At 46.2% G+C, this 20,051-nt stretch overlaps 1 protein-coding gene and 1 long non-coding RNA gene across 2 annotated transcripts in view; both read left to right on the forward strand.

Moving 5' to 3' along the window:
* The window catches only part of Dclk3 (doublecortin-like kinase 3), a 52,447-nt gene extending 47,057 nt beyond the window's left edge, over positions 1 to 5,390 (forward strand). Inside the window, exons 4-5 of the mRNA NM_001191800.1 lie at positions 775 to 942; positions 4,372 to 5,390. Coding sequence (NP_001178729.1) covers positions 775 to 942; positions 4,372 to 4,565 — 362 coding nt within the window. The 3' untranslated portion in view covers positions 4,566 to 5,390. The remainder of the gene's footprint in view (positions 1 to 774; positions 943 to 4,371) is intronic.
* A 7,640-nt stretch (positions 5,391 to 13,030) lies between these two features.
* LOC108351782 (uncharacterized) lies at positions 13,031 to 19,826 on the forward strand. The gene is made up of 4 exons (XR_005488479.2): positions 13,031 to 13,240; positions 15,019 to 15,134; positions 17,724 to 18,194; positions 19,024 to 19,826. It is a non-coding gene; the product is annotated as an uncharacterized LOC108351782 (long non-coding RNA).
* The last annotated feature ends 225 nt before the right edge of the window (positions 19,827 to 20,051 follow it).

Consider the following 20,051-nt stretch of genomic DNA (forward strand, 5'->3'; position numbering starts at 1 on the left):
CTCCAAGACACGTCCATTTAAAGCTGCCTGTTGTGTTCATTCCTAAAGGCGAGGAGTCAGAAAGTTCTTGAAAATGCGTATATGCCTGTGTCGGGAGGATGCTAGGTAATATACATAGATAGGAACCTCAACTGGACATCACTGTTCCAGTTCCATCCTGTTCCTGTGGCACACACCGTGAGCAAAAGCCGTTTAGGTGAGGGAAAGGCTTATTTTGTCTTGCACTTCCAGGTCACAGTCAATCACTTAGGGAAGTAGGCGGGAGCATGCAAGGCAGGAACCTATAGGCACACTGCTTGCTATTCCCGCCACAGAACTCACTCACAAAAACGGAATTCCACAGAAATCAAGGAAGAATGGTGCTGGCTGGCTTGCTCATGTTGAACTAGCTTTCTTATTCAGCTTAAGCCTAGGGATGGCACTGCCCATAGGGGGCTCGGCTCCTTTACCTACATCAGTTAATAACCAAGTCAGTTCTGTACAGATATTGCTCATAGGCTCACATTCAGCTGGGACCCCCCCCCCCCTTAGGGGATTCTAGGCTATGTCAAGTTGACAGTTACAGCTAACCAGGACAGTTACTTTGTACATTTCATCTCCAAAGAGTTACATTATAATCGGTTACCATAGTTGTTACTTTTCTTTTTGCTGGGACAAAATACCAGACAATAGCAACTTAGTGGAGGATGGGTTTTTTTTTTGTTTTTGCTGTTGTTGCACAGTTCAAGCTAAGAGTTTATCACCTTTGACCTGCCTGTCTCTGTGTCCTCGCAGGTTACGGCCTGGAGGTGGACATGTGGGCCGCAGGTGTGATCCTATACATCCTCTTGTGTGGCTTCCCTCCTTTCCGAAGTCCTGAGAGGGACCAAGACGAGCTCTTCAACATCATCCAGCTGGGCCAGTTTGAGTTCCTCTCTCCTTACTGGGACAACATTTCTGATGGTAAGATTGAGGGGCTCCCTGTGATGAGAAGGAAGGCTGTGGGCTTCTTCCCACTCTTTTAAAGAGTGGTCTGGAGAGGTATTTGTAGGGTGTGGGTGACGCTTTGAGTGGTACTCAACTGTCCTCACACATGAATAAGAGACTCGGAAGTCTCCGTTTAGATCCGGCCTTCCAGTATATGACACACTTAGTTTAGAAGGGATATGTTAACTTTTCTGGAAAAGATATTGTCCTAGGCACACTATGCCAGCAACATAGTTAAACACATACGCCCGTGTCTCTTCCCATAATAGCAGAACTTACTGAGTAAAAATACATTTTACAAAGCAATCTTAATGGCAGCAATTTGCCAGATTGGTAATTGGGCCAAGGTTAACACAGGTTCTTTTTATTCCAATCTTAATTGCAAATATTTACTCTCATATATCACGGGATAAATGCGCGCGCGCGCGTGTGTGTGTGTGTGTGTGTGTGTGTGTGTGTGTGTGTGCGAGCGCATTTACACACACACACACACACACACACACACACACACACACACTGAATAGATACACGGGGTTTAAGTGGGTTGCAGCAGAATTTCATGAAGTTTCAGAAGTGGGCACATAGGAATGTAAGTAGAATCTGTATTGATAAGGTAAGGAACCCACATTAGAGACAGTCACAAGGCTGCCATTGTCAGTCAGGCTGCTGTGACTCACGGGCTTTGAGAGTGAAGTTGTGTTGAGTTTAGCCAAGAGGTAGAAGCACAAGATGGGGGCTGTGGCTAGAGCCCCGAGATGAATAGGTGGCAGGCCCAGGCAGGCAGATAGGAGGATGGGCAGGCAGCAGTTGGGTAGGCAGTGCCAGGAGTGCGGACAGAGCCGAACTGAACCCCTGGGAGAGCCAGGAGCACTCTCCCTGTGGGTCCTTGAAGCATATTCCCGGTATCTGATGACAGGGTGGTGGGGACTCTTGCCATTAAGGCCCAAGTTAGGGTGTTGCACCCTTTCTCAGTCTGGTATGCTTAAATTCTTGGCCCTGTTTTCTTGATATGATTTTAATATTCTCATGTTACCCAATGGCCTCAGTTCACTCCAATAAATTTATAAGTGGCACATTTTCTACTCCTGGGAATAAGTTACAGGCCTGTGCCTGGTGACTGGTGCTGGATGGATGGTCCCAGTGTCCACCCGGCCCTTCTCTATCCTTAAGATGGAGTCAAACTCTACTTATAAACTGGAATCTCTTGGGGCCAAGCACAATCTGAAAAAGCCATTGGTTTCAATAATATGGAGCACCGTGTGGCTTGGTCTCAATAGACATGACCAAACCTCTACCCACTCCAGAGATACCCACAGACGACCAAACACCTACCCACTCCAGAGATACCCACAGATGACCAAAGCAACACCTTCATGAAAGGGAGACTTGGGGGACCAGTGAGTTTATTGAATTTACTTACACAGGATGGGTGCAGGGTGACTTTCAGGAACAAGGATTACCCCAATGTGCTGTATCACTGAATACTCCCACCCCATCATGGATGAGCTTGTGGAAGACGCACTGTGGAGTCTGCTTTCTTTTTCTATATACTCTAGTCCCTCCTGAGATCACTTGTATTTGGGGCATGGTGAAGGAAGTGATGTCCGGACTCCCAAACATGGTTCCTTCTCTTCCTTCCCTTTGCTAGAAGGGATCAGCAGCTGCCACCGTCATGGAGCTAGCTACCCAAGTGTTATTCTGCTTGGTTGGTTGCAATGGTTATTGGCTAAAGTGATTTGCATTCCAGAGTGGTCATGTAAAAAAAAAAAGCCATATTATAGCAGGGAGGGGTAGAATCTGCCCTGCTTGAAGCAGACAGGGCAGGAGAAACCTGTGGCTTCTAGACTCTAGAATTGCTGGAAGGGCATACGGGAGGCACCTTTCGATAAGGGAGAAAAGAGGGTATTTTCTTTCTGTGTGCCATGAGTCAGGAGGGAAAGCCTGCAGAGTAGGGGTGAGGATTGGGGAGGCAGAGGGTTTTCTTTTGTCTACTTACCCACAACCCTGCCTACCAGTTAGGTTTGGGGGAGAGGGAGAAGTGAGTAGGTCTGAGAGAATAGAGCCAAGTTGAATGCCCTTCAAGGGAGACAGGGCATACCTGGCACAATGGAGGTATGAAGCAAGAGACCTCAAGGGCCACCAGACAAAGAAGGTCTCTACATTTGATGGTCTCTGGGGAGGGTGGGGAGTAGGGGAGAGGGGGGTTCTAGACCTCACAGAACCAGGCTTAGTTAATATGTGATCTACACCATGTACCTACATTCAGGTTGCCTTTGATTCACGGCCAGGGGGGTGTGGGGGCTAGACTTTTAGTGAGAAGCCAGGAAGCCTGTAGCTGCTGCTGGTTTCTTTGTAGGAGGTGGAAGTGGCCGGTCAATCTTAGACTGCATGGGGCAGGGCCAGACCTGTGGGGCTTTTCCCTGCGGCACCTGCAGGGGTAAGAGTGGGTGGGGGTGGGGTGGAGATGGGATCTGCCTTCTAATAGTCTCACCACCTCTCTAGGACCAGCGTGGACTTGAGCAGGAAGTGGAATTCATTTGATTTCCTGTTAATGACTACTCACTTAGGTTTCTTGACATGCATTTCAGTTTCGTCAGCATGCAGAAATATCTATTAGCTTCGGGAAAGGGAACAGGTTTGATTTAAAGATTTGTTAGTTTGCTTCGACACTTTGAAATACGGAGACGTGGTGCCCTGCCCTCTGTTTCCTTGGCCTGGGTATGCAGATGTTAGAAGTTTGACATAAAGAACCGGAGCGCTTTCCTGTGCAGCTGTGCTAATTAGCCTTGGTCACACACAGCCAATTCTAACTGTGAATTATTTCAGTCAATAGAGTACCACTAGCCAGATTTCTCTTCTTCCTTCTCCTTGTCTTTCTTTCCCATTTCCTCTTCCCTTCCCTTCCATCATTCCCTCCTTCCTTCCTCCCCCTTTTTTCCTACAGCCTTTCATTCCCCTTTCCTCTCCTCCCCTTCTTTTTCTCCTCTCTCCCCTCTGCTGTTTCTTCCTCTTTCTCTGTCCTTTTCTCCCCCCTCCTTCTTTCCTTCCTTCCATCCTTTCATCTTTCCATCCTTCCTATCTTTCTTTTGGACTGGACTTCACTCTGTAGCCCAGGCTATCTGGGAACTCACTATGTAAATGTAGCTCTCCTAGGCTAGCCTCAGACTCAGGTAATCCTCCTGCTTTAGCTTAACCTGATTGCTAATGCTCAGTGGTTATGAGTGACTGGGACAGGTCTGGGGTTTTTCTGTCTTCTGTCATGTTGCCCTGGACAAGGAAAGTTTGTTAGCACCCCTGCTCCCAGTGCTAATGTGGATGTATGGGTTCCCACCTCATGCTTTGGAAGGAACACTTCAGAGCCACCCTCATTCATTACTTTCCTCCCAATTTCTCCCCCTCCCATAGCTGCCAAAGATCTGGTGAGAAATTTGCTGGTAGTGGACCCCAAGAAGCGGTACACGGCCCACCAGGTCCTACATCATCCCTGGATTGGGATGGTGGGGCACCCCAGCACAGTGAACCCACAGAAGGAGGAGTCCCCCAGCAGCGAGGGTCGCTTCCAGAGCCAGCACAAGAAGGTTGCAGAGCACGTGTCGTAACCTGCCTGGGACATCTGTCCAGTTTGGTCTCCTTGAGGACAGAGAAGAGAGGGGACGTCTGCGAGCAAGATCATGCAAGACACTTCTCCACAGATCTAGGGAAAGAGAAGAGCCACCTGTCATAGTCTAAAGAGTGTTTAGAAAGCAACAACCTAATGTTGAATGATGTATGATATTTTTAGATTTGTATATCTGAAGTCTTTAATACTTTTTTTTGGGTAAGAATTGCCACGAATGAGGAGTTTTGATAATAACGATGAATTCTGTTTTCTTCTTGAAGTCGAGTTCATGGTGGGCTACATGAGTGTGTTTCACATCTCTCAAGCTCCCCCACACAGTGAATGAGGTGATTCTTGGCTTTTCTATCACAATAAAACACGATGAATAACAGAGAAAGATCTGCCTTGTTCAATGGTGGGGAGAGCTGGGAAAGTAGTTCGACACAGCTGTATTTTAACCTTTGACAAAGAGACCAATACATGTGGTTCTACAAACTGAAATTCCGTGAAAAAACAAAAAACAACCCAACACTTTTTTTTTTTTTATGAATCTGCGGGCTGACTGATTAGAATTTCACGATTTTGGAGAACTGGAATGTACAGATTGAGAGCCAAAATTTACTTTGGGTTATCTCCCATCCCATTAATAGTCATGTATCACCCAACTGTATGTATGACCTGACAGACAGAGCTGTTGGAACGTAGTAACTCAGCTGGGCACTGGCTCCTACTAACCCAAAGCTAAGACTGAGAGCATTCAAAGCCGGCCGAAGAGATTTCCCCACTTCGCTGTCAGCCGCCTGCCTGATCACGCCACCAGTATGAATTGGTAAATTCATTGATCTGAGACTTTGTTTTATAATAATTAATAATAATAATAAAATCACATAACCGTTTCCAGGATGGGATGTATCATTTAGGACAATGTGAATGCCGCCAGGTCATGGTCCCTCATGTTTGGCTCCCAATATTTTCTGTATGGAGCAAGAGCGGTATTTCGTGTTGACAGTTCTCATCCTGCTTTACAGATGGAGAAATGGGGGTACAGGATGACCTGATATGCCCATTCTTAGTTTACAATGGAGGTGGACCTTAGTGCAGATTGGCCCGGTACCCCTGTTCTTGTCTCTAGCGTCTATCCTTGTTGTGTTAATTTTACTTGGGCATTAAAGAAGCATCGATCCTCACTAGGTAGAGAGGGAAGGGGGATTTGAGGGAGGAGAAACCAGGAATTACTACTCAATCTCCAGAAGGGCATGGGCTCTCCTTGAAGGGCTTATAATATAGTTCTAATACACATGCTTCTTATGGAGATGACCAGGCTATGCCCTGAGACATGGGAAGATGGGTGTGTGAAAAGCTGTTCTCTCGTGGCATGTTGTGTGTATTTCTCTCTCTCTCTCTCTCTCTCTCTCTCTCTCTCTCTCTCTCTGTGTGTGTGTGTGTGTGTGAGTGCAGGTGCACCTGTATGCAGAAACCTGAGGACACCCTTAGATGCTGTTCCTCAAGTACTATCCATCTCAGGTTTTGAGACACTGGCCTGGAAGTCACCAAATAACCTAGACTAGCTTGTCAGTGATCCCTAGATAGATACCCACATGTCATCCACCCCAGCACTGGGATTATAAATGCTCTATCATGTCTAGCTTTAACATGGGTTCTGGGTATTGAACTCAGGACCCTATGCTTGTGAGAGCTTTGCAGACTGAGCCTCACTGTCTCAGGTTCCCTGCAGGAATTACACTGAACTCTGGTGAAAAGACTTGAAAACTCACAGCAGAAGTAATACAGACACCTTGCTTTCATGTTTCTGCACCCCACGGGCAGGGCTTAGTTCTTTATGTTCCAGCCGTGGCCCCTGACTGCTCCTCTCTTGTACTCTTTAAGAAGCAGAAGCAAAGACATTTCAAACAAAACAGAACTGGAGGAGCATCCCTCTCCCCAAAGACATTAGTGAATCTGGTTCTATTCTTAGCAAATGCCCAAAGCCAAACCTTCAGACTGAAGAGGGTGATTCCTTTTGCTGTGTACCTTGCTTCAAAGTTCCCCCAAGCGGAGAATCATTGTTAGGAGACCATCCAAGTTTGAACAGAGCCACAGAGATTCTGCCTGGATCGAATGGCTTTGGCTCTGCGCCTGCCAGGTGGACACTTTGAACTTCTTGGCTTGGCTCTCAGCCCTACAAACATTGCTCAAGGGTTGAGCATTTGTCTCTTTTCAGCTTGGCTGTCTCTTCGAAAAGCCTATTTACTTCCTGTAAGGTGACCCACACTTCCTGGCTTTATCCCTTTCCTTTCTCCTTCTCTCCTCTCCTCCCCTCTCTTCTTTCTCTTCTCCCCCCCTTCTCTGCCCTCTTTCTTTCTCCTCCTTCCTTCCCCTCCCTTCCTTCCTCTCCCCTCCCCTCTCACCTTTTCCCCAGTCCTCCCCCTCCATTTCATCCTTCTCCCCTCCTCTCCTCTCCTCTCCCCTCCCCTCTCTCCTCCCCTTCCCTCTCCTCTCCCCTCCCCTCCCCTCTTCTCCTCTCCTCTCTCCTCCCCTTCCCTCTCCCCTCCCCTCCCCTCTTCTCCTCTCCTCTCCCCTTCCCTCTTGTCCTCTCCCCTCCCCTCCCCTCTTCTCCTCTCCTCTCCCCTTCCCTCTTGTCCTCTCCCCTCCCCTCACCTCTCCTCTCCTCTCTTCTCCTCTCCTTGTCTCTCCTCTTCTCCCCTCTTCTCCCTTTCCTTCCCCTTCTCTCCTTTCCTTCCTCTTCCTCCCCCATTCCTTCTGCTCTCCTCCCCTCCCCTCTCCTCTTACCTTCTCCCCCTCCTCCCCTTCCCCTCCTCTCCTCTCTTTTCTTCTCTCCTGTTTCCTTTCCCCTCCTCTCTCCCCCTCCATTCCCTTCTCTCTTTTTCTTCTTCCCTTCCTTATCTTTCACCATTCCTCTTTCAGTGTTTCTGTCTCTTTCTTCCTTTCTTTTAGAGACAGGGTCCTTCTCTGTAGCCTGGTCTGGCTTGGAACCCACTATATAGCCCAGGCTGGCCTCACAATAACCAGGCATGAGGTCCTCTGTTGGCCAGAGCAGGAGCAGCAGCTGTGCCTTCTGGCACACATCTCCACATGCTTACCTCTCAAGGCTGACACAAGCTCCCAGGCATGCTACTTCTCCCTGGGAATCACAGCTTTTGACCTAGGTTTAGATGGGTATCTTCATACCTCCCTCTCCCCACTGCAGGGCAGCCTACATGGCAGCTTGTAGGGCATGACCCAGAATGAGGAACAGAAGCTAGGGTGACACTTAGGTGCTGGGGACCTCCTGTCCTGGAGCAGGTTGAAATGAGACACAGAGTCGGACTCAGGTGTGGCTTTAAAGACTGATGGTTTCTGGATGTTCTAGCTCTCTAACTATACTAAATGCTTGTTGATAGTTTCTAAAAGGTCCTTAAAAACATTCCTGCTTTTTTTGAGGTGAGGGCTGTAAGTCGCTGGTTTAGGTGATTAACACCTGTAGCCTAAGGTCTGGGATTCAGTAAAGCAGTCTTTGTTATGTCTCTGCAGGAACTGGGCAGCTCTAACTTCCAACCTGCTAGTTGAATTCGCAGGAAGAAAAAGTGACACTTAGAAAGTGGTTTTAGTTTTTATTTCTAAGTTCTGAAAAGTTTCCTATGAAAGCTCTAAAACAGAAAGAGGAAAGGGGTTTCTGAGAAAAAGGGGATAAGAGATCTGAGAAAAAGGGATTAATAGAATCTAAAAATGTGGGACAAGGAGAATGCTTAGAAAAGAATGCTCTCCTCTCTTTGTCCTCAGCACTTAAACATCTTTCAGAATACAGGAGCACATGGTAAAAAGTTCATCACAAGTTCATACATAAATTCAAATCATAAATCGAGTAAGAAGTTTACAGCAAAGAACGTTTACGTGCATATCCATTAGGAGTGATTATCTGGCTAGGCACTCACTATGTGTCACAGCTCCACAAGTTTGTGGGGAGCTAAAAAGCCATAGCTAAGTTATTAGTGATATTTTGTATAGATAAACCATCAATATTTTTTATCTTCTATCCTAGCACCTATAATAGTTAGTTTCCTTTTTATGACCATTTGTTAATGGTTTTACAACCTTTTGGAAAGTGCTCTCATTAGTTGATACCTGCTTTCTATCTCAGTAGTGGCTGTAAAAACTGGCAGAGTTCTCACTGCAGTTTTGATTATCAGAAAGGGTTTAATAGCAGTGTTATTAAAAGAGCTTAATAATTGCAATAACTTTGGAAATTCTTATGGGATCATCATTAGGAATTAAGAAGTCTTCTATTTGTCTATATAGCATCACTGTAAGACAGGACATCATCATAGTTCTGCAGAGATCTGCTCAAAAGGGTGGGATAATACCTAGTGAGATATATATATATATATATATATATATATATATATATATATGTATGTATATATATCAGGAAAAGTACATTAACAGCTTAACAGCAGGGATCTTTCCTAAAATGAATTCCTCCTGGGTCTTGCCTACCAGAGCTCTGTCGTAGATTTTAATCCAAGGCGGACCCATCTCAGGACGATCACCTGCTAGTTATTAGCTTGTTGGCTCCTGACACTTAGGGGTGGCAATAGGAACACCAGTCACTTCCTGTCTACCACACAGTCCCATCTCACTCTCCTGATGGAGGGTGTCTGGGCCATGTGATCTGCTGTCACCATCAGACACAGCTGGCTGAACTGGAGGTGAACATTTGACACATCCCGCCAGGCAAAAGTCCCCCCACCCCCGAATTTGGGAACAGATCCTAGTTTCTCAGCTCTGTGGAAACCACATAATCATGGGAAACCTGGAGCTGGTGGATCAGGGACAGGGACACCCATGTGACTGTCTCAACAAGGAAGCAAGAACAAAACAAAACAAACAAAAAAACCCAACCAACCAACCAAAAAAAAAAAAAAAAAAAAAAAAAAAAAACAACCAACAAACAAACCACCACCACCACCAAAAACCCCAACCAACCAACCAATTAGAGTCCGTGGTAGATTGTACGGTTTATCTGATTCTCTACTTGACTTCCTATTCTTTGTTGTTTCTGGGAGAAGACTGCACCTTCCTGCCTTAAGGAAGTCATGTGATTCACCTTAGCCAGTGGGATTCAAGCACCTAAGGCCAGTGCCCAGAGATTTATTTGCCCATTCAGCTTGGTACCAGAGCTTTTGCCACAAAAAAAGCCCTGGGCATTCCTGGTTCAAAGAAGATAGACCGTTAGAAGGGACCAGAAGCTGGCCCGTACAGGGAACAGAGTGACCATATCTGACCTTCGGGATGACTAAGGAGAACAACAGATGGATGTAATTATGAGCCCTGGGAACATGGGGATTGTGAGACACCATAATCAGCCCTAACCAGACTCATGGTGAGTCACGGAAGCACTCCCTTTAGAGGTAGAAAATTCTAGTAAGCCACTTATGATGATTAATGTTGATTGCCAATTAATAGAATCTAGAACATCTGGTGATGGGCCTCTGGTCATTTTTGTGGGTGAATTATCTTGGTTACATTGATTGAGGTGGGAAGACATGTTCACTGTGGGCAGTACTACTTCCTGGGTTGGGACCTTGGAATGTATACCCAAGGATGGGAAAGGAAACCTAGGCAGAGGTTGTCTTTTCTGCCTTGACTGTGCATGTGGGGTGAGCATGTGCTCTAAGCTCCGACTGCTTTGACTTTCCTGCCATGATAGCCTGGGTCTTGAATTGAGAGCTAAAAGAACCTGTTTCTCCTATTAGTTTCTTTTATCAGGGTATTTTATTACAGCAACAGGAAAAGGAACCACAATATCCTCTATATGAACTTTATCCATTTACCTATCCATCACACATCAAATAGCAATGTGTGTGTTTGAGTGAGTGAGTGAGTGTGTGTGTGTGTGTGTGTGTGTGTGTGTGTGTGAGAGAGAGAGAGAGAGAGAGAGAGAGAGAGGAGAAACAGAGACAGAGACACACAGATATACACACTGAATCACAGACACAGACACAGACACAGAAACTAAGTTATATATATATATATATATATATATATATATATATATATAGAGAGAGAGAGAGAGAGAGAGAGAGAGAGGGAGGGAGGGATGAGGAGGAGGAGGAGGTGGAGGAGGAGGAGGAGGAAGAGGAAGAAGAAGAAGAAGAAGAAGAAGAAGAAGAAGAAGAAGAAGAAGAAGAATCAGAATCAGAATCAGAGAGTGATGTTCACAGAAATAGACACACAGAGATGAGACAGAGAAACAGAAAGAGAATGTTATATTATATGATTTCTGGAGAGACACAAACAGATACAATACCAATTGCAAACTGGAGGAATGATTCCACCTCAGTCTAGCTTGGTGATCAGTTAGCTTATAGGGGTTATCTCCAGGAGAACGATGAAGAGTTACAAGGCATGCTTGTTTCAGAGGCAGCTGCATTGCTGAAAAACCCCCTGCAGCATGAGCGATAACTCTGGGAAGCTGTACCCCGGAGTTCCCTACTCAATTTGCAGGCATCTCTCCCGGGGTTCCACTTCCTGGCCTCCGCCATTTGTTTACCACCTGTATAATAGTCTCACATTCTGATATTCACACAGCTGAGTGTTGTAACTTAGTAACTTTCCTAGGTGTGGAAGTTTAGTTTTAAGTCTTTTGAACCTCCCTCCTTCTAAGGGGAATGTTTTCATTTTAGAGGAAATAGCTACACAGCAGTCAGAGAGACAGAGACACAGATACACACAGAGGCAGACAAACAGGAAAAAAAACTAGAAAGAATGAAACCATTTTATACACTGTTTGTTAAATACTACAGACAATAAGAGGTGCGTCTTTTTGTTCCTCTCTCTCTCTCTCTCTCTCTCTCTCTCTCTCTCTCTCTCTCTCTCTCTCTCTCTCTCGTTTCTTTTTCAAGATAGGGTTTCTCTGTGTATCCCTGGCTGTCCTGAAACTCCATCTGTAGACCAAGCTGGCCTTGAACTCACAGAGGTCAGCCTTCCTCTGCCTTCCGAGTGCTGGGATTAAAGGAGCCTAACAGCACTTCTGGGCATCAGGTGTGCATTTCATATCCCTGTCACTCATGGCCCATCACACAGACCACAAATTAGCTTCATGGAAGGCCACATCTATGACCTATGATCTATAAACACCACACTGGTGGGGGGGTGTTCTGTGTTCACACAATTGTCCTTCGTACATGACCCTGGCTGCTCTGTCCAAGGTTCTTCTGAATTAGATATACTTGTGACATGATTGGACACACTCGCTCCATTCTCATAGTCATTTTTATGGCCAGCGTGCAGCTTGTAGCTGGATCCTTGGACCTCTGTTGATGTAAATGCTTCCTTAAGATGTTAGCTGACCTCTGGCAGAATCTGCCAGCATCTCCTGAAATGCAAAATAAACCCTACATCAGAATCAAGCTTGCTCTGTTATCATTTTTGATAATTTGGTGTGTATTTGTGTTAACTTACTTTTGGATTATCCAGACAACCAACACCCTCAAAAGATTAAAACATCCCACAGAGAAGTTGATTAGGTTGAAGAGGAAGGACCAACCAGACTTTCCACATTCTGAGCAGCAGGTGGCGCTCCTGGCCTTTGGAATCGCGCTGGCGCAGAGGTTGAGCACGCGGGTGGAGGATGCAGTTTGCAGTTGGCGCATTGCAGTGGGCAGGAGGTGATGCATTTTATTAACTTCATGCTTTGCTTGAGACAAGGTTTTGTTACATAGGCACGTTGATGTCAAACTTGTAGTTCTCCAGCCTCAGCTACCTCAGTACTGGGGTAATAGGTGTGTATCCCACTGGTGTATTGGGTCATCCACATTTATTTCAGGCAGGAGGCAGGGCTACTGTTAAGCCCTTGGACTATGTTCTGTACTTTTTTTTTTCTCTTTAGAGTGAAAAGTAGTTCTAGTCCCAGCCTAGTCTGGTGGTGAATGGTTTGGTGGGGAAGGGGGTATCTTTAGACGCTCTTGGATACAAGCGGAAAGGGCTTTCCTGTGCCGTTCTGTCATCTGGATGCTGGTGGGCAGCCCTAGTGCCAGGGTGAGGGTGTGGAGGTTTGTGTCTGGGAAAAGGGACCTGAATTCAATGTGTGGGGGTCGTACCCGGAGGAAGTCTGGGAATCTCAGCATCTCTGTCTAGCGATGTGGAGGTCAGAAGTTGGTGTGTGACCTTGACTGGGGTTTGCTTTAGGAGCCACTTGGAAAAGCAGCAACTTTTTTGGGACACATCTACAGGATATACTATTTACACAGTTTAGGGCAGGCATTTTGTGTTTTTTGGTAGAGGTTAAACAGAATTGTAAAATTGGAAGTGAAGGATCACTGCCGCAGTGGGTAGATAGCCCTCCCTCCCTCCCTCCCTCCCTCCCTCCCTTCCTCCTTCCTTTCCTCCCTCCTACTCCTCATTTTTCTCATTGCTGTGACAAAACACCCAACGATACCAACATAAAGAAGGAAAGGTTTCTTTTTATTTCAGCTCCTGGTTTAGCCACGGTGGGACCATGAAGCAGAGATGGATGGGTGCTCCTCTCCCTTTCTCCTCTGAATTCAGTCCAGGGCCCCAGACGGAGGGAAGTGCTACCTACACCCTCTCTTTACATTCTTTCTTATTCACCAGACTAAGACACTCCCAGCGTTCAGACACCTGGCCAGCCCTCACCCAGCAAGAGGACAAAGCAAGGTTTGCATTTTAAAAAATTAATTAATTAATTAATTAATTAATTAATTAATAATACCGTGTTCTGCCTGCAGCCCAGAAGAGGGCACCAGATCCCATTACAGATGGTTGTGAGCCACCATGTGGTTACTGGGAATTGAACTCAGGACCTCTGGAAGAGCAGCCAGTGCTTTTAACCTCTGAACCATACCTCTGGCCCCAAAGCTTGCACTTTAGATGCCTGCATTTCAGTTGTTACTCCTGAGGCCCTGGCCTCAGTCTGTATTTTATATAAACCCTTGGCCCTTTCTAGGGGTAGGCGGCTGCCGAGACTGGCCCGTTGTCTACCCCTAGGGCACTTCAGGATCTGGTGAGGCCAAGTGGCCTGGCATTTGGGTTACTGGGTCCCTAGCTCTTTTTGCCCTGTTATTACCTGAGGTTTTAGGACCTCCACACATCTCTCTGTCTGATGACTTAGAGGCTCAGAAGTGAGAGCAGTGACTTGGCCTTGTCCTGTTGCTCGGCAGCCTTGCCCCCAGCCCTGGGACACCGGTATTTCCCCATTCCTAAGGTGGGAAAAGGACAAACTTCGAACCCCCCGCCCCAAGTTGGTTCTCCATCCTTCCTTTTTGCAAAAAACCCCAAAAGGCCAAGGAACGCAAAAGCTGCCTGCAGGAACCCAGGAGACAGGAGCAGAGTAGGCTAGAGGCTTCCAATGAGCCTCCCCCTGCTGCGGGGTCTCCAGAGCCTACTGACTAGCTTTGCCTGCACTTTAGTGGACGAAGTAGACTACACTAAAGTAGACTGCAGCCCACTTTCCAGAACACTGTCTGTTTTGTTTACCGGGATTGCTCGGGTTAGGATTGTAAATTATCATGGATAGTGTGAACACTTTTAGCTGGAGATAGTAATGTCCTATCCTTAGCTAAATAAACAATTTCCAAGGACATCCTTGGAACATGACTCTGAAGCGCGCGCGTGCGTGTGCGTGTGTGTGTGTGTCTGTCTGTCCTCTCTCTCTTTCTCTCCCCCCACCCCGTCTCTCTCTCCCCGTCTCTCTCTCTGTCTCTCTGTGTTATGTAGCCATGTTGATGTCAAATTTTTAATTCTCCAGCTTCAGCCACCTCGGTACTGGGACAATACGCACGCACGCACGCACGCACGCACGTACAAGTGAGTATAGAGCCAGAGGATAGCCTGAGGTCCTGTCTACTTTATCATTTGAGACAAGGTCTCTCAATTGGCCTGGGGTCTCATAGGCTGGCCAGTTAATGGGCCCCAGGACCCACCTGCTTCTATCGCTTCTGTGCGGGATACAAAGGACGCACCGCCACGTGCATCCTTTAGAAGGGTTCTGGGCAGCTTCCAGGGACTAAGCCACTACCTAAAGACTATACATGGACTGACCCTGGACTCTGACCTCATAGGTAGCAATGAATATCCTAGTAAGAGCACCAGTGGAAGGGGAAGCCCTGGGTCCTGCTAAGACTGAACCCCCAGTGAACTAGACTGTTGGGGGGAGGGCGGCAATGGGGGGAGGGTGGGGAGGGGAACACCCATAAGGAAGGGGAGGGGGGAGGGGGATGTTTGCCCGGAAACCGGGAAAGGGAATAACACTCGAAATGTAAATAAGAAATACTCAAGTTAATAATAATAAAAAAAAAAAAAAAGAAGGGTTCTGGGCTCAAGTTTAGTCTGAATGCTCGCATCTGCCTTAGCAAGTGAAGAAGTTACTTTATTTGTAACGGAATTAGGGTTTTTTGTTTGTTTTGTTTTTTTGAGTTTTGAGTTTTCCCTTTCAGGACTGGTGACATCTCGACAAATGAACAGAAGTGACCAGGTGTTCCTGATGGACGTCAGGCTGGATAAATAGCCACCAGGTGGCGCTGCATGCAGCACCGCAGGCTTCCTTTTCTGTGTGAGTGGCTGAGCCTTGTCTGGTCAGGGAAGTAGCTTTGCTTGGCTGAGGAAGGGTTGCGTTTTGCTTGTGCACAACAATGCCTTGCTACTCACGCTCCTGACCTTGTATCCTAGGGACTAGCTATATTGGTTTCTGATGACTGCTTTCCTGACAATCTGGCTTAGCAGCTCTCTCATTTTCTGCCTTGCTGGGTTTAATGTCACAAATCGGGATATTTCTGTCTGACAGATAAGGACCGTGCCATCAGAACAAGCTGTTCTTGCTTGTGGTGACAAAAAGCCTCCACAGTGCTCAGCCCTGGCATAGCTTAATTCTATCCTAGGGCAGGGCGAAAGCAAGACTGGGTGGACCAGGGGCTGGGGTGGGCAATGCTGGGAGTCGGAGGTGAAGAGAAGGATTTCAGAGGTGGGGTTGTCATGAGAAAAGGCTCATAGCTGGAAGGTTGTTGGGGTTGGAGTGGAGCTGCAGAAGGAGCTTAGGAACGCACTTTGACAGAGAAGTACAAGCAAGATCTTTGCATTTTAAAAATGTCTGCTTTGCCATAGACATCGAGGAAGCCAGATAGACATGCTCTCAGTCAGATGAATCTGTCAAATTGCTTCCTGGAAACACGTGTTCTGGGTTCAGTGGGGAACAAGTTTGGGTTGCATTTGCTATTGAGGATTCTTTGGCAAGGTGGTAGGCAGGTGACGTGGAGCCAGCTGGATGCTGTGGCCACATCTGAGGGCTGCTGAGTCCTTTGGGTTTATTTGTGCTTATTCTCTGAGAGAGGAAGTGAGATAGAAATCGAGATAGATAGATAAATAGAGAAAAAAGAGGGTTGGGCTTGGACATCAGTCCTAGAGAATTAGCCTCTCTTTCTTTGCCTCTCTCCTCTTGTATTTTTTCTTTTCTCTTTAATCTCATTCTCTCTCTCTTCTTCCCTCCCCACTGCTCTTTCCCTCACCCCAGCCCCAACTCTTGGGTCAGGAAAAGATTAGATCAGCCTAGCTTAGAACTGGCCAAGGTGAAGGAGAGATAAGGTCTTGAGACTGAAATGCACATATTAAACATTTTTTTCCCTAATAGCAGTTGCTGACAGACATGAGACCTGTGTACCGCTGTAACCTTTAAAAAGAGCCAAGGGTCAGCCAACATTTTAAGATTAGAAAAGTAAACATTGATTCTATTGACAGTAACCCTGGAGCTGTGTTTCCATATGCCGAAAATTTGAGAATCATTGTATGATGAAATATGTTTTTATCCTTGGATATAGTAGTCCCTTAGAAATACTGATATTTTGTGTTGGAGAGATGGCTCCAAGATCACGAACTGCTTTTCTAGAGAGCCCAGGTCCAATTCTCATCGCCGGCACGATGGCTCACAACCATCTGTAACTTCCATTCTATTGGATATGACACCATCTCCTGGCCTCCTCACACATTGGATATACACAACGCATAGACCTATAGACAGGTGAAGCACCCATACACATTAAATAAATAAATAAATAAATTTTAAAAATCCAAACATTTAGATTTGGAGGCTGTGTTTATGTGTGGTCTAAGGTGTCGGCCATAGTTTGGAGGCCAAAAATACATACCTTCTACAAAATGTTTTTCAAGTTTTAATTATGTTTACTTATTTTGTACATGTGATGTGCATGTATGGACATGTATGTGCTATGACACATATAGAAGCCAGGAAACAGCTTTGTGTGAGCCAATGTTGTCCTTTTCTCATGTGATCTGATTAAGGAAGACACCTGACATTGACCTCCGGCCTCCTCACGTGTGCACGAACATGTACATACAGATAGATTTATTGAGCTCATGCATTGATAGGACATGTAGATGTGTGGATTGATCTCTGGATGTGTTATGACTGGAGATTAGCTGATTAAGGCTGGGTGTGGCTGGGCTGTCCAGCCTTGGCTTCAATGACTGAGGAAACTCTCATCTAAGACTCTCTTGGACAGGATCTGCATCCTCCATGAACCAGCAGTTTCTGCTGTACACCCTCGGTCACTGCAGCGATGAGTTACAGTAGCAAGGCCCCAGTGCAAACCCGCACCTCCAGCCTCAGCTATATGCTAGCCCTTGCTGGTCAAAGCGAGTTTACAGCTGGCCTCAAAGCCATGGAGCAAGGACTATTCCACACTAGGGGATCTTCAAAGACTGGGCAAACAGTGTGGACAGATGGAGATACAGGAAATTGGTTTCCAAAATGCAATAGTGCGTATGAATGAGACTGTGCATTGATCAGAAAATGACTCTTTATGCTACTGTTAGCTTGATACTTACACCTAAAGTCAAATTTTTAACCATCTTTAGAACCTTCCTTGCTGCTATCTTCCAAAAAATATCCTGAAGCCCCCACCTATGTTTTTTATGCCTCAACCTTACCCTTGCTTCACAGCTAAACTACAGTTTCTGCTTCCTCCGAGATGCCCCAACTTGGTGCCAGCTTCTTCTGAACCTGCATTACTGGTCACATCTTGTGTTACTGGTCTTGGCCTACAGCTGAGAGGTCTCTGTGAGTGTAGGCAGCTCTGAACCCTCTATCTGGCTCTCCAAGCAATGCTCAGCAAATGCTCTCTTTGTCCAGGAGACAGAAACAAATGGATCACATGGTACGTGGCTCTTGTGAAGAAGGGAAGCCAGAGCTCCTGCCCTGTCCCTGTCATCCTCCTGCTCATGTCCGGACCTCTCGGAGGAGACAGTCACTGGAGGTGCCTAAGTCCTGATTCACAGTCCTGCTTCTCATGTCCCTCATTACGCTGTTTGATATCTGATGCCTAGCCACATTGATCTGTGTCTTATTGCTTTACCCAGAGCTGATTAGAAGGCAAGATAATTGGCTTGTATTAGCTGATAATGAACTGTGTTTATGAGTCAGGAGTCTGCTTGCTCAGAGCATCTGTCGTGCCCTGGCTTTCTCTCAGCGGGTTTTCACCCGTTGTTCCCACTCCTGGATAGCTGGCTTCCAGGTGCCTGGAAGAAGTCAAAACTCTGTTCTAACGCAACTTCTCACAGGCCCTTCTTAGGGTCAGGGCCCGAGAGCTGCCTCATCACCCTGGTAAGTGTCACAGTGGCTGTGATTCTCAGCTTTAATAAAAAAAACTTAAACGGGGGAATATGTCAAGTGTCTAAGGTAGACATCACACCAGTATACTGACAACAAGTGGGCTTTGATAAGAGAACACTTCAAATACACTCCAAACAGAACCGTGAATGTCCCCGCACCACTTAGACCCGATGGCTGGTAACATCTTCTGTTTCTTGTCTTATCATTCTTGCACCTTTTATTTTGTCAGGTAATTTTAATTTTTATGGTTATTTTCTCTTTTCTGTTTTTGTCATGTGTGTGTTTATGCATATATGTGTATTTTTTGCATGTGTGTGTATGTGTGTGTGTGCGTGCATGTGCATGTGCATGTTAATGTAGGCACATGTGTAAGTATTTTCACCTGCACATGAGACTTCAGATTGATGTCTGGAATCGTCCTCCATTACTTTTCCACCTTAGTCATTAAGGCAAGGCCTCTCAGTCAAACCCAGAGCTCACCGATATGACTAGTTTTGCTAGATAGCTTGCTCTAGGGAGCCCTGCCTTTGCCTTCTGAGGCTGGAATTAGATATTTACATAGCCGAGCTCTGGTCCCCAATGCTGGTGTGGCAAGCGCTTTAATTGCTAAACCATCTCCCCAGCTGTTGGGTAATCTTTAAACAAATCACAGATGTCAGACTGTTTCATTCCTGAGTACTCAGACAGTTGATACATGTTCTTCTGCCTGACATCCACCCATAGATCTCTGGGGCTGACGACATTCTCTGGTTTCTCCTCAGTATATTGAGCAATCTAATCGTGATTTTTGTTTTGCCATGTTGTTCCTTTGTTTCTCCAGGGACATTGCAAACAAGAGATATGAGGTTTGTTAAGCCTTGTCTCCACGTTCAGCTAATAACCCTTGCAACAGGCCATGAGGCATATGAGGAAGTGTGTCAACAAGTCAACAATCAAGGAACGTGCCACCACATCGGCACATGGTGTGGGCCCAGATGGTGGGAATGACTTGGGGGATGACCAAGATTAGGGGAGGTTGCACTCCAGCTGCAGGATGTGAAGGGAGCATCTGCCCCATGTGTGAGAGAAACTGTAACCCCAGAGCCAAAGGAACCACAGGGCAGAGATGAGCCCATGAGACCCTGAGGGGAGATGGCGGGCTGGCGAAGGCATCTTGGCATCCGATGGTCTTTCTTTTATTAGTGACATGCTTCTGCTTCTATGCTCAGAAGCATTGTTGGAATTCTCAGAAGAGCTTCTGGATAAACGGAGGCATCATTTGAGCTCTCAAATGGGGAAGTTCAGGACTTCTTCCTCCATGTTCTCCCTAAGATTTCCTCTGAAGAAAAAGTTCACTCCCAAATATTAGACTGCAGAATATGTCTTTGTATGTTTCTCCACAGTCCCTGAAATGGTCTGTTGTGACAGATAGTCCAAAGACCTCTTTCTGCTATAGGACAAGGAGAGAGTGAGGGCGTAACACTTTCCTTTCATAACTTGCTGCCAAACCTGATGACTTGAGTTCAAACCTCAGGAGGGAACCCACCTCTAGAAGTTGTCTTCTGACCTCCACATTTTTTTTTGCCACAGCATGCATCTGTGCACATACAATTATAATAAAATAAAAATACAATGACAACCACATCCTTTCTTGTTTCCTAAATCATGAAAGCACATCTAGAAAAGAAGAGAAAAGCGTGCTTCTGGAAGAAAATTTTTCAGTATTTTTTTTAAACACTGAGAGATTATCAGAGTCACTGAAGATAACACGTCTGACCTTTTCAAGTCTCAGTTTCTGCACCTTTGAAATGATGATTGTCTTGGTATCCAGATAACCAGAGTTTGCAAAGCACCACATCCTTTGAGCGT

Source organism: Rattus norvegicus, chromosome 8 (assembly GCF_036323735.1).
Source record: "Rattus norvegicus strain BN/NHsdMcwi chromosome 8, GRCr8, whole genome shotgun sequence".
In the NCBI taxonomy this organism is placed as follows: domain Eukaryota; kingdom Metazoa; phylum Chordata; class Mammalia; order Rodentia; family Muridae; genus Rattus; species Rattus norvegicus.